At 41.9% G+C, this 13,964-nt stretch overlaps 1 protein-coding gene across 2 annotated transcripts; it reads left to right on the forward strand.

Moving 5' to 3' along the window:
* Positions 1 to 1,433: 1,433 nt before the first annotated feature.
* On the forward strand, positions 1,434 to 11,336 carry wnt11 (wingless-type MMTV integration site family, member 11). 2 transcript variants are annotated; one of them, XM_046411523.1, is made up of 6 exons: positions 1,434 to 1,817; positions 3,629 to 3,820; positions 5,771 to 6,015; positions 7,360 to 7,637; positions 7,801 to 8,093; positions 10,351 to 11,336. In XM_046411523.1, the coding sequence occupies exons 2-6, from the start codon at positions 3,738 to 3,740 to the stop codon at positions 10,523 to 10,525; spliced, it is 1,074 nt and encodes a 357-aa protein (XP_046267479.1). In that variant the 5' UTR covers positions 1,434 to 1,817; positions 3,629 to 3,737; the 3' UTR covers positions 10,526 to 11,336. The 2 variants fall into 2 exon arrangements, with proteins under 2 accessions (XP_046267479.1, XP_046267480.1); XM_046411524.1 differs by lacking the exon at positions 1,434 to 1,817 and adding an exon at positions 1,825 to 3,105.
* Positions 11,337 to 13,964: the final 2,628 nt, after the last annotated feature.

The raw sequence follows: 13,964 nt of genomic DNA on the forward strand, positions 1-13,964 counted from the left end.
TTACAAGGTCAAGGTCTGGACAACAGCTCACTCCTGCCTTTGTCTGAGCGCTGGAGGTGCAGCAGATTCTCAGGAAAACTATACATTACTTTCCCACAGCTGGCTCTGCGGCATATCACTTACAGTGTGGTCAATATGTAAGGAAATCAACCAGTGGAGAAAAACGTATGCTGGATATAATTTGTGTGTACTTGGAACAGCACAATATCATGTCACGTTGTATTGCAATATACTGTAACTATTCTATGGCATCCACGCTAATTTATAAAATAAATTTTTCAGAGCATCATTCCCACTTCAAATTGAAAATATTCCAATGTCAAATTCACTTTTGTCTAAAAAACACATTATATTTCAGAGTGGATAAAGACAGGAAGTCTGTGACCATGGCTTTTACTTTAAACATTACATTAACATTTATTATAAAGGCAGTTTTCTTACACTCGAGAGACTGTGCAGGGCCAAACCTCCCGGCAGCCGAGACATTGTTGAATTTTGGTTTTGGTTTGAGCACATATAAAAAACAGGAAAAAAAAAATCATTCAGCAACGGCTGACTGTAAAACATTGTTTCTAAATGGATTTGGATGAAAAGCATACATGGACAATTTCACTAGAATTATTCAATTATGCCATATTTTCCCACAGGGCTGTTTATTTGATCTGGACACACAGGCCTACAGAACATTTCTTGTTTAATTTCAGTGCTTGGAACAATAACGGCACTTTTGTCATTCATTTGAGCCGATACACTACATATGTTTGTGTGTCTTTTTAAATCTTAAGAATTAAATGTACTTACATAACTTATAAAAGGCTACATGAACGTTTCATCCTGACCTGAACGCGTCTGTTTATTGTTACTTAGATCATAGACGTTGTTGTACTGCTGAAACTAATACAGGACTTTTTGTATTTTATTATTATAGAACAAATGCAATTCTGACTATATTATCAGTGCTCCTTGTAAATGGTAAATAGTTCTCTTTCTAAAGAAGAACACGGCTCTGTGTGAGTGGCTTTTTCTTTTCACAGGAACTATTGTTCCAATCCAAGTCCGTGGACAGTTGCTTTTTGTACCAGCTTAATCTAACATTTAATCGAATATTTTATAGCTCTGAAACATCCTGTGTAGAATAATTGGTGACAGGGAAATATTGGCCGCTGTTAAGCATAATGATAAGGTCACTACACAGTGTCCTTGGAGAACTTCTGCAATTTAATGGCATTTTATGGGAGTAGACTATGATACCAGAGCAGCAATAAAAATGCCATTAAAATAAGGTCACCATATCGACTATTCATCATCGCAGACACACGGTAACTCACTTCACCTCCCTGTGGGAATATTATGGGACTATTCCACAGTATTTTCACTACATCATTCCAACTGCATCACAGTACACGTCCGAGTAACTCAGCTCTGCTCTGCTCTGGTCCAGAGTGCTTTCTTATGCTAATGCTGGTCTGACATCAGCAGTGAGATCAAAGCAGGGCAGGGGTACTTTAGAGCTGAGTCTGCCCCCACTCAGGCTCACTCACTCAAACCTCTCTCTCTCTCTCTCTCTCTCTCTCGTTCTCTCTGTCTGTCCCACTCACACACACACACACTCCCACTCACCGCGCTCACACACATCATGCGTACCTGTCCGGAGCTATTTTACCACCCCATGCTGGATTTTACTCATGCATCTGCGTGATACCGACAGAGACGACACTCCGAAAGGATATTCCGACCTGCTGCTGCTCACGTTTCATTCTTTTTTCTCTCTCGCGACTTGTTTTGTCCTACGGTGAAAACTGAGCGCCGCCGCAAAGGTGAGAAGCTTGTGCGGCTGGAGGAAAAGTTGTGTGTGCTGATCTTAGTGAGTGTAAGCGTGTGTTTGTGCACATAAGGTCTAACATGTGGGATTTGTGAGCGAGAACAGAGTTGGTAGCTTTGTTTGTCGCCAGAGTTTGGCTGGAGAGAACCGGGGGGTGAAAAGTGGAGGAAGAAATGTAACAAAGATACGTTTGGAACATGACAAATTATGGTTAACTTATTTCATTCCAGTCTAGAAAGATTCATAGTTGTTGTGTTTTAATTTCAGGTAAAAGAATATCACAGCTTGAGTTCAATCTTCTTTTTAAGATTTTTTTTTTTTCCTTTAACGCGACATAAAAATTTCCCCTGATGAGGACTCGTGTCTTCACTAGCAGAACGACAAACTACATTATTATGGAGTTATTATAAAAAAATATCTTTGTCCGATCTTGTTAGTTTAATCACTGCTCAGTAGATATGATTGATAGCTCGCTCGGTGCGCCCTGCCCAGCTTCTCCCGGCTTGATGAGAGACTGCCATCGGATGGTGTGTGAGTGTGAGCCTATCAGTCTTTATCTTCTGGGGGGGAAACAGGAGCTGCCGCTTAGCTCACTTTGGCCAAATGTCAATTTAAACAGTAAATCCACTTGAGACCGCGACTTCTTAAAACAGATACGACGCCGAGAGGCAAACAATGACTGTAGGTAGGCTCTGGAAGTGCATTCTTTTTCATCTATAGTATACGACAGGCTAATTACTTTCTTATTTTAACATACAGGCCAGCATGTTAGCGCATGAAAAGCCAACACGCAGTAGTTTCAGTTAGTTCATTTAAATAATTAATACCGGTCATTTCGCACAGTTTCGAACGCGTCTCCGCCAATCAGCGACGAGGAGGAACTGGCGCTTTAATAAGGTCCATTATCAGCTACCTGCTGTTTTAACGCGCTCACTTTAAGCTCCCTTCAAAGAGGCTCCTTATCATCGGCTCAAGGCGCTATCAGATAATACTGCTGATGCCTGCCCCGTCCTCTCATTACCGCGCCGATCTGTGCTGCTGTCCCCTACTCTCACTCTATTTAAAATTCTTGACATTTTTACAAGAGCACCAAGGGTGAATTACTGAGTCTAAAATAAAGCAACGAGCTATTAATCACGGGAAATAGGCCCTCTTTGTCTCAATGCGTCTGCCTCAAAGTTTAGCAGAAGTTCACGTGATTTTAGAATCTAAATGGTCCAAGCGTTCAAACCTCAATGAGATACTAAATGTAACGGTATATCAGCCTAGCAGAAACAACGCAGGTGATGGCAAAACAAGAGAAAGTACAAAAAAAAGCAACAACTTTACACTTTACACACAAGTGCCGACTCACACACAGTGTGTTCCACCTGATTTCTTTATCGTAAAGGTTTCGGTGCATCGTTTTGTTTCTTGTGTGTTTACATGCATGTGGAAGGAAGCTGAAGTGCCGTGTCACCATTTTATTTACTGTGTGCTTGAATGCATACAGTAGTGTTAGTGAACTATGGAGTGAACAGTACAAAACAATTCTCCTCCTTCCAGTAATTATGTATGATGTAGTTCTTCTTAATTTAATACGTGAATTAGAACTAAAGCAATATTCCTCTAACAGGGTTTTTCTTTCATTGCTTTATCAGATTTGTCTGTCATAAGGTTTGATCTATTTTTGAGATATTGTAAAGTTTCAGAGCTCACACAAAGATTTTCATGGTACTTGTCTACGAGAAAAAAAAATGAAAATGTTACAACTGACACACAGCGGCGTGGCCATGTCACTGATAATATTTATATTATTTATTCCAGGGCTTAGCGGAGGAGGCCGTGCTATGAGAGCTGACTTTTGAGTCTGAGCCAGGAGATCCAACAGCTCTTTGTATTTGTGTCCTGTGTGAAGTGGAGCCACTGTCCAACCATGAGGAGTAGCTCTCATGTCCTGCCTCTTGGTGTGCTCACGGCTCTGCTGCTGTCTCAGGTCTGCTCTGGCATCAAATGGCTGTAAGTATTCTGCCGCCATCCCAGTCTTTAGGCCTGTCACTATCTTTACACTGCTTTAACAATGTCAAAACAGATGACGTCATGAAGCTGCACAGTATTTTGTTGTGCTTTGTGGCATATTTCAGTATTTTACAAAGTGGTGGGCCCATGGCAGCTTTGAAAAGGGCCCCAGCATTCCTCAAGTTGCTCCTGATCGGGAGGGAGGCTGTGTGTTCTGTACATGTGTATCTGATGAAGGGGACAGAAGATTAGCTGGCAGTTCTTCAGGTCATGAAGGGGAAACCTCTTTCTTTTATTAACTTGCGGCTCCGGTAAAAGGAGACAGGCTGCATCGTTCACTCTGAAGCTTTCAGATGAAATGTACCCTCTGTTGTATAATAAGAACATAAGTATAGAAAATAAGATAGAGATGACGCGGCGTCATGGCGGCGCAGACATTGTCAGCGATGTCGCTGCTTACTGTGTGTAGTCTACTTAGGCCTCAATCAGCGTAAAAATACTGTCGTGGAAGGAAACTGATGCCATACATGTTGACACAAATGCTGATTGCTCGAACTGAGCACCACATTGTTTTCATGGTAAGTAAAAGTAAACAATAATTTTCACAATAATTTTAGAAAGTCTGTAAAAATTCCCAAGTTGCTATTTTTTTGAATTTATTTATGTTTCAATTCAAGTTTTGGATGGTTTTGTTTGGCATTCTTATAAACCCTTTGAGGCTTTCTCCACATTTTGTGTGTTCTGTTGTATATTTGAAGAGTTCATTTGTGAAAACAGATAAAAGCTATTCTTAAAATGAATAAACCAACACTAGTTTGAATGATCCCCATGAGTGCAGAAAAAAACACAATTTAAGAAAAATAAATCAAAATAAAGATATCTGGTTTTACAATTGAACCTTTCATTTCTCCATCTGTAAAAACACAGCTTTCTGCATCGGCTGTACCAAAAATATCCATGGCTTCTTATCAGAACGAGTGGTTGTAATGCTCACAGCAGGAGAATTTAAGCAGATGTGCCCATGAGAGCTGGGATGGCATGTGCTAAATCTAAGCGAGAAATCTTACAGTCTTGATAAAGCACAGCGGTGCAATGCAAAACAGATGCGGCTGTAAACACCTGTGAGTGCCGGGTTACCACGAGCCCAGTGGAGTCACAGCTTATCATTGGGCACAGAGTGGCGGCCCCTCGGCCCTTAATGCAAAACAGGCCACGCTGCTGCCTGGTTCTCACGAACTCTCAGCAGAGTGCAACACACAGAAAGCAGAGATCAGAGCTGACCTGCTCTGCCTGTGGTTTCTCTATTAAATTAATCCCCAATAAGTTTAAATTGTTTAAATCAAATGTGTGCACCCTTTAATAGTCTGTAAATAGATGATTCCTGTCAAACTGAGGCCACAGAGGATCGTGCATCCTGTGCTGGAAAATGCAAATGGTGAGGGTTGTGTGTAGTTTTTCATCTGACTGTGGATCAGAATTTAGTGTGGCTTTTATATTTTTTGGCATATCTTGATGCCTCTCCTGTGCTTTAACAAAAGAGAATCCGTGTGCCAAGAACGTGTCACGTATATTTTTTATGAATCCACAGCTGACTCTTCTTCGGGATTTTTGTGTGATAAGATGGCTCTTTTGTGCAGCATGTGCCAAAATATTTTCCTGCCTTAAGCATTATCTTTTTGGACTTTTCAATTGTCTGTTTGAAGCTGATGTGTATCAGAGGTTTAAAATGTGTGTACGCAAGACCCTCAGATCGCTAACACAGCACTGTAACTAAAACACCCAGCATGCTTTGTTATTTCCATGAACGTGACAATTTCACAACTCTCAGAACAAAAAACGTGATTAAGCAATCATTCCATTGTTGTCAACACCACTGCAATTAAGAGAATATTTATTGTTGAACGCAAACTGACCAGAAATTTTTGTCTGTTTACCCCCAACTTCATGCAGAGCGCTATCACACACTCCTGCAACTTTACACATTAACCAGACTCAACACTGTAAGCTGCTGCCTGGCATGGTGTCTTCCCAAGCTCAGCTGTGTCGCAGCAACCTGGAGCTCATGCAGACCATTATCCAAGCTGCCCGCGAAGTCAAGAAAACATGCCAGAAGACCTTTGCTGATATGCGCTGGAACTGCTCCTCTATTGACATCCCCGCCGATGTCCCGAAGTATCGGCCAGACCTCGACAGAGGTAATGGTTATAACCAGTTTGGAATGACAGCGTGGATAATGTCTGATTATGTTTCTGGTTATGCTTGGCATTTAGTGAATCTCTAAAACCAAGGTCATTGAATGCCACATGTGTTGCCATTTAGTTTATAGTGACTGGTGAAGTGATCCTCGGCCCTTTTAATGCTGTTGGTACATTGTATATGTGTGTATTAATGTAGTGGCTATCTCTACAGCTAATACAGAAATATGTCCTTTTCAAAAGTTAGTTTGGTTTTCAGGTGAAATGTTGCTTCACATGTTCACCTTTTTGTTGGCACCTAATTATTCCATTATGCACTCATGAGTTTTCTTCAGAGACTTGTACTGAAGCAGTCTGACTTTGCTGTTTGTATGGCCCAGAGGACCTTGAGTCAGTTACTGGGTTGTGGGTGGGGGAGCTGTGCAGCACACCCCACAAAGGACATGGCTGCCATTTGCCAAATGAAAAGCCTGTGCCAAACAGGAAATGGCTCATCTCTGCCCAGGGATGGCTTTGATCTAACCAGTCCACAGTCATATATGATTTCTTCCCTTATTTCCAATTGCTTTCAACATGTGTGCTTTCCGTGTGTGCCAATCACCGCCAATCACAGCAGTACTCACTCTGCATGGCAGCATGATTAGTAATGGACTGCGCTTGATAGTTTTCGTTTTTCATTCCTTTTTTTCCCTGAGAATGAAGAAAGCTAGAGAAATAAGATAGCAGAGAAGTTGATTACACAGACAAAACGGTTTGAGAACTTTCTACACGCTTTAGCATGCATTATGATAAATGATAGCTGACCTGTCCAAAAAGCATGAAATCTTACAGCTTCTGAGAGAGTGCACCCATCCAAATGATCATAAACAGGCTAATCTCACTAACTTTGAACGAAATCAGCCTAAATATTTACATACTGGACTGGTAGGTCCCCATATTGAGTAAGAATCATGTTTTAAATTTCTGAATCTACAGGTGTTTTTCTATTAATGAGTGCTCTAGAAAAATGATTTGTAACTATTTCAGTAATGGAGTAGTTGTTCCTGCTTTGTCCTATGTGATGGTAAATTTGAGTTTTAGGGTGTTAGTCAGACAAAACAAGACGTCTGAAGATGTCACTTTTGGGAAACTTAGAAAATTGTGATAAAAAACCTAATAGTTGCAGCCCTAATAATTTCTAGAGATGAATGTAAGTTATACTTGTGTTAACACTGAACCCTAGAGAAAATGATCATTGAATGACTTTGATGTCTGCTTTTTCAGTTTGCAGTTTGTCAGGTCCTAAAGAACTTGCGTCTTCATTTAATTCCTATACCATTTCCTTTTTTTTATGTGTTTCGACAGGAACCAGAGAGGCTGCATTTGTCTACGCCCTGTCCGCAGCAACCATCAGTCACACCATAGCACGGGCGTGCACTTCTGGAGATTTGCGTCTGTGCTCCTGTGGTCCTATTCCTGGTCAGATCCTAGAGCCTGGCTATCGCTGGGGTGGCTGCGCTGACAACCTGCAGTACGGTTTGATCATGGGAACCAAGTTCTCTGATGCTCCCATGAAGATGAAGCGCGCAGGCTCCCATGCCAACAAACTGATGCACCTGCACAACAGCGAAGTTGGGAGACAAGTAAGCTACATGTTCAAATATTTATTCAAGATGTTGTGTAAAATGTTCTTAAAACTAGACATTGCAGTTTAAATTGTAAATGTATTTGTATAAGAGTTGTATGACTGTCCTGTACAAACAGTGAGCACTATCTAACCTCCATGTCCACTGTGCTCTTGTCCAGGTATTGAGAGAGGCATTGGTCATGAAATGTAAATGTCACGGTGTGTCTGGCTCCTGCTCCATAAGGACCTGTTGGAAAGGCCTGCAAGATCTGAGGGAGATCGCCATGGACCTGAAGACCAAATACCTCTCTGCCACCAAAGTGGTTCATCGGCCCATGGGGACGCGTAAGCAGCTGGTACCAAAAGACATTGACATCAGGCCGGTGAGAGAGAACGAACTGGTCTACCTGCAGAGCTCCCCAGACTTCTGTACCAAGAATGAGAAACAGGGCTCTGTTGGCACACAGGACAGGTGAGACTACCACGTCACATAATTGTGTTTGACTGTCTGAGGAAGGGTGGGACATTGGGTGCTAATGAGCTTTTTGCTGTTATTAGCATGACTCATATCACCAACCCACACAGCTGACAAATAGGAAATTATCAGTCCTGAAATGTCTGCTCATCCAGGATGTTGACTCTGGTAAAGTGCTGTCCTGCCTGGTGGTACCGTTTAGTTTGCAAGGCTGCCTGATAACAACCAGCGCCCCCTGAGAGCACTCTGTCTGTGGCCTGTCTAAGCATGTGTTACTGAAAAGGCCACTGTGACTAGAGTCCTTGTCCCATTATCTGAAAGTGACTAATGCAGTTATTTTTAGGACTGAGTGCACTCCAGCTGATATCGATTGGAGAGGTCTACACAAATGGGGAAATAGTTTATGGTTCCTCAAAGAAAAAGGTTAATTTACACCACTGGGCTCCAGTGTTTTAGTTGGGGCAGTGTTTAAGATAAGAAAATCTTTACTTGTCCCACAAAATGGAAATTGCCTTACTGCTGCTGGCTAGCAGGCAGCAAGAAGCCCATTTGTCTGAGGGTCTAACTCAGGCTGCAATCTGACTAAATAATGTCCAAGACATAAGGTACAAATATGCAGCACTATCTTCCAAGTTAATTGAATATCCCAGTTTTCCTAGATATGTTGCAGAGAAAGACAGATCACATCTCAGGCTTGATTATTAAGTTTTGAAATGCATGCAGAAAGCATTTTTAGGATCATTAGTGAGGTTGCTCAAGTTTCTTTCTTAACACAAATCTAATATGATTCCACCGGTGTTATCCCACTGACCTTTGTGTCAATGCCAGCAGCAAGCAGTTCTGGCTGGTTGTTTAAACCACTGAGGATAAAAAAGCTCCACAAAATGACACGTGATGTTATTGTATGTTATAAATGTCATACCTCATATGACTGTGATATCATGTGTTCTCAGCCATAGGCCACTTTACTGATAAGCAGAAAACATGCTTTATGTCAAGGACACTCATGTGCCCAATGCCCAATGTCTGCAGCCAGCCACACACAGTCTGCAACATTAGTGCTTTGTGCCAAATCATGAGGCACGGCTTTGCTGCCATTGCTTGAGCATGTTATGCTGATGCCTGTGTATGAGTATCTGAGATTTTAGATGTGTTGTATTGATTTTTCCTGTGTGTGCCTAGGCTGATTGTATCAGTAGAACTCTCAAGCCTTCACACATCATAACACTCCATCACCTTGTCACAATATATCGTGATTTGCTTTTGATTCATGGCCACTTGAGGATAGGTTTTTACAGACTTTGCTCTTGAATTGATGTTGCTGCTGTCTGCCTTGTTAGCTCTGACCCAGTCACAAGACAGAGACGAAAGCAGTAAATACTCTTTCTAGAGAATAACGAGACAGTCTGGGACAGGGAAAGTCAATTTTAGCAACTGTTCCTAATGGATTAAGTGTGATCACTGATGGAAAAAAAGTGTGAAGACTTGCTAAAGAAGCTCATGCTTTGGTCTAAAATTACATTACTGTGCCTCTGCTTAAACCAGCAGATGTGACCCACAGAATGCACAGTGCCGTCTTCTTGCCCCAGTTACAGAACAGCAATGATATAATGAGATCTTGCCCCTGACAAACATAGCCGTGTGGGTTCTGTCTATTTCCCAGCTCCCACCGATGTAATAAACCTGTCTTACATTCTCAGTGAGTCTTGTCCCTCCTCCTCCTCCTCCTTCTCCTTCACTCCCACAGCAGCCGTTAGATCAGTGTCTCCCTCACCGTACTGGTCATTAACACTCTGCCATCATAAAACAATGCAATTATGTGGGGAGAGCCGGCTAAAGAAGGGGAGGGCAGCCCTGTGTATTCAGTGTAATTTATGGCGGGGTTGTTATCTGCTCATTCAAGATGCCTCAGGCTTCTGAAATGAGAGGCTGAGCATCCAATGCCCAAAGACGAGCAAACAAAAAGAAAATGAAAGAAAAAAATGTGTGGAAGAAGTACTGCACAAAAGGTTCAAGCACACCGGTCAGTCAAGCACTTTTATAGGACTATTGCGTTTCCTTCACAGGCTGCACACAGTATTTTAGAATTAAGATGTAAGCTTAAATGTCTTGGCCAGGAAACTGAACTGGAAACAGCAGGTAGTTCAAACCAAAATTTGTCTCTGTTTTCTCCATTTCGTTGAGGCAAAAATGTATAGTTATAACACAAAACGAAATGTCAATATTTTCTTTTCTGGTCTGTGCTTTCCTCTAGGCAGTGCAACAAGACCTCCACCGGCAGTGACAGCTGCGACCTGATGTGCTGCGGCCGTGGATACAACCCGTACACGGAGAAGCTGGTGGAGCGTTGTCACTGCAAGTACCACTGGTGCTGCTACGTGACCTGCAAGAAGTGTGAGAGGATCGTGGAGAGATATGTCTGCAAATGAGTCCCACCAGAAGCCCCCTACTTGTACCCAGCCACCCGAGGCTACAGATTAACCAAAGCACTACAATACCAAGAGGGCTTACTTTTGTCTTAAGCTTTAGCATGTGTATCTCAAGGATGGTCTTTTCTTGTGTCAGTATCATTTTTGTATCAAATCTCCAAACTGCCAATTGGACTTCCAAGCTTTTTCGGCTTCACAAACCTGGATGTGTGGCGACAGCGCCTGTTTACGTGAAGACCGCCGTCCTCCTGGGTATTTCCTTTTTCTTGTTAATGATTATAAATCCATAACAGGGATACTGAAAGTCTATTTTATTATATCTCTAGTAAAAAGAAATAATATTGGATTTTATGCTGGAGGAGAGGGATTTTCTTTTCCCCTCACTAGACAGAGACTTATGTTTGGCTTCATTCCTTGGAAATCGAAGCGTTCTGATGGATCCATGTGGTACTTTTTTAGGTACTATTAACACATTTTTCCTCTGCATTGATGGACAATAGAGGAAAAGGAAACACAAAGGGAATTTCAAGTACTTTTCAATCATGGAACATTTTTGTGGCTGACGTTTTGGACTCTCACTCGTGTCTTGTGTGGATCTTCACATTGCCTGCATCCCTGTGGATTGAGAGACGAGCATTAAGGACTGTAAAATGGTGCATTATCTCCTTTATGTCTGACATGCAGTTTAAAATATATTCTATTTTTCATGAGCATATGAGCTGAACTCATGGATTTTGTAAACCACTTTTGTGTGGATGTACATACTGTTATTTTGTATACTGAAATAAAGAAAGAAGTATTTATAAAATAATTAAATGATCTTCACCATTGTCTTTACACGTGAATTGCATATTTATCTCTTTCTGTGAAATGCAACTGTGTAGTTCATCTTACAGAATTTTGGCAAACACAAATCCATAAGCTCCAAGCCTAATTATTTTTAAACTGAACAACATTTCCTGTAATTTACTACAAATCTAAGCATTATAAAATAACCACCACATATAGCACAGCGTGGTTGTAAATCAGCTTAACACAGTCGGTAATGAGTTGCAGGGTTCAACCTGACAGCCTATTGGGTTCACTCCCTGAATTACCCAAACCCTGGGAAAGTGTTTGTTTGGACATTCCACCTCCTCACAAAGGCCATTACAAAGGGATTTTTGTGACTCCTATCACGGCTTTAACACTCAAACACTCATTTGTCTGAGAGCCAGACCTCCAATGGACAAACATTGAGTGAAAAAAAAGAAATGTGATTTATTTTGAACATGTAGCAAGACTGTTGGCCCTGCTGGAGGGGACATGCTTGGTGCTGTGTCGAGCCAAGCCGTTACCCTCTGGCCAGCCTTTTGTTGGATAAAGTGCTTCTCATGATTTTGCACCAACAGAAATAGCTGTGGAGGATGTAGAGCCCATGCTGTGTGCTCACATGATACATCTCAGCACCGGTCTGCACATGTTGCACACTCATTGAAGCTGTAACACTTGACCCTAGCCTGTGGACACACATGGAAATTACAAGAACATCTCTGGAAAAACAATGCTGAGGGAAATATTATCACCAATCACTTAGGTTTTAGTGGTCATTTAATAGTTGGACTGTATGTTTGGATTCAAACATAGGTTAAGAAGAGTTGATTAGGTATGTCGGGTCACGAGGAGAAACGTGTCTCCACATCCAAAGCCAAAACCTTTAATGTGCCAACAGACAATCAAAGACGATGGATGGTAACAATACGACTGAGGGGAGTAAGTGACTAGTGAACTTTAAGAAATCTGATATGTAAAGATGTGATGAGTCTAAAAGCAGAAATAGGCAGTGAGGATGGACACAGTGGACTGTGGTCTTTTTGTTCGGGGGCAGGGGGATCTGCTGTGTGCAGGTGAGTGGGGGTCTGCTCTGTCTGTGCACAAGCCTGTCCGTCGACAGCCTCAAGGACTCTTCAGTCACTGGCATTCCTCAGCCTGGTAGTTGGAGAGAATAGGCTGTGTGTGTGTGTGTGTGTGTGTGTGTGTGGGAGTCCACCTACTGCTGTCTGTCACTCGGTTCACTGCTGCAGAAATGTGAAGCTTCACCTGCTGACTGAGGATTTCCACACTGCCCCCAAATACAGGTGGCCCAGCCACAGTCAGGCCTGCCAGAGAATGAAAAAGTCCTAACGAAGTGTATATAAGTACGTATGCAAGATGTTTGGATGTTACTCTTAAATTTGCCACAATTGTTTTGTTTTTTAAAGTGTATTTTAAATGTGAAACAGTCTCTGGAACATTTAAAACTTTTGAAAAAGTGGTGACTGTGAGGGAATCAGCTGAACTCCTGACCCTCTAAAGTGATCACACTGTGCAAAGACCCGTGATATGTCCCATGTTACTTATCCACCTTTTCATCTTCTGTCAATTTTAGTCTGGTCTAGGAGTTTACGAAACTGTTTTTACTGGTATGTAAATGTTGAAACTGAGCTGATAAATACATTGCCACACATCAATACCATGGAGTAATTTCAACAGACCTCTAAAAATTAGATGTGGCCTGATGTCAGACATGCTTTAGTCTGGAAATGCTGACCCACTGAACAACCATTGTTATCATTAAGACGTGCAACTATTCAGCTGACCTCCGTCTAACCCCTGTGAAATATCTCACTCGGACATAGTCCACACAATAAAACAACATTTCATGTTAGGCCTGAATGTGCTAACAGTATGAACCTGTTGTTAACATTAATTTACTCTACATTCTTCCACTTTTCAGTCTGTCAACACTGAGCTGTGTTGGAGCGGAAGTGCGACTGTGTGGAAAATGGGGTTTGAATGGGATGCCATTTTGGCAGGCATCAGGTTAAAAACAGCTTAAGAGCAGCCCTCATCCGGGCTGTTAAAGACCTTTGTGTCCAAAAAGGAAAACACAAAAAAACTAAAGACGACAAAAAAAGCAAAAAACAAAACAAAACAGAACAAAAATAAAAAGGAACTAATCACCAAAGCAGTTTCTGTTTCTTTTCTTTCTGTCCGGCTTTGTCAGAGAGTATCTAAGTATCTCCCCATGGTTGGTGTGACCCCTTGCTCTGTGGGAATTGCCTGGTAATAGAGAAGGAAAAGAGAACTTTAATGGAGAGCAGTGAAAATATCAGGGGTTAATGTCAGCCTGGACAATATAATACCAATTGCCTTTGTGAAGCCGCAGTCGAGATAACTAGCTGTGAATGAGAGAGACAAAGAATTTGGCTGGAGTGGTAAAGGCTTTCAGATGTACTGACCCGTACTGTAAATGGGACTTTTGTGGACTCCACCCCCACCCCAACCCTCCAGCCCTTAAATAGGACCCCAGCAGTATGTGCTGTTAAAGGCCATTTTTTGTTTTGGTGACTGTGTGTGTGTGTGTGTGTGTCCTCAGGCATGTTGCTGGGAGATAGCAGATCATGCAAAGCATGCACCT

Source organism: Scatophagus argus, chromosome 14 (genome assembly GCF_020382885.2).
Source record: "Scatophagus argus isolate fScaArg1 chromosome 14, fScaArg1.pri, whole genome shotgun sequence".
NCBI classification, from domain to species: Eukaryota; Metazoa; Chordata; class Actinopteri; family Scatophagidae; genus Scatophagus; species Scatophagus argus.

Excerpts from the sequence above, each read along its gene's own strand:
- wnt11 (XM_046411523.1), top strand. The coding sequence starts at position 3,738 with ATGAGGAGTAGCTCTCATGTCCTGCCTCTTGGTGTGCTCACGGCTCTG. Across the intron at positions 3,821-5,770 it reads TGCTCTGGCATCAAATGGCT|AGCGCTATCACACACTCCTG; the intron begins GTAAGTATTCTG and ends AACTTCATGCAG. Across the intron at positions 8,094-10,350 it reads TCTGTTGGCACACAGGACAG|GCAGTGCAACAAGACCTCCA; the intron begins GTGAGACTACCA and ends GCTTTCCTCTAG.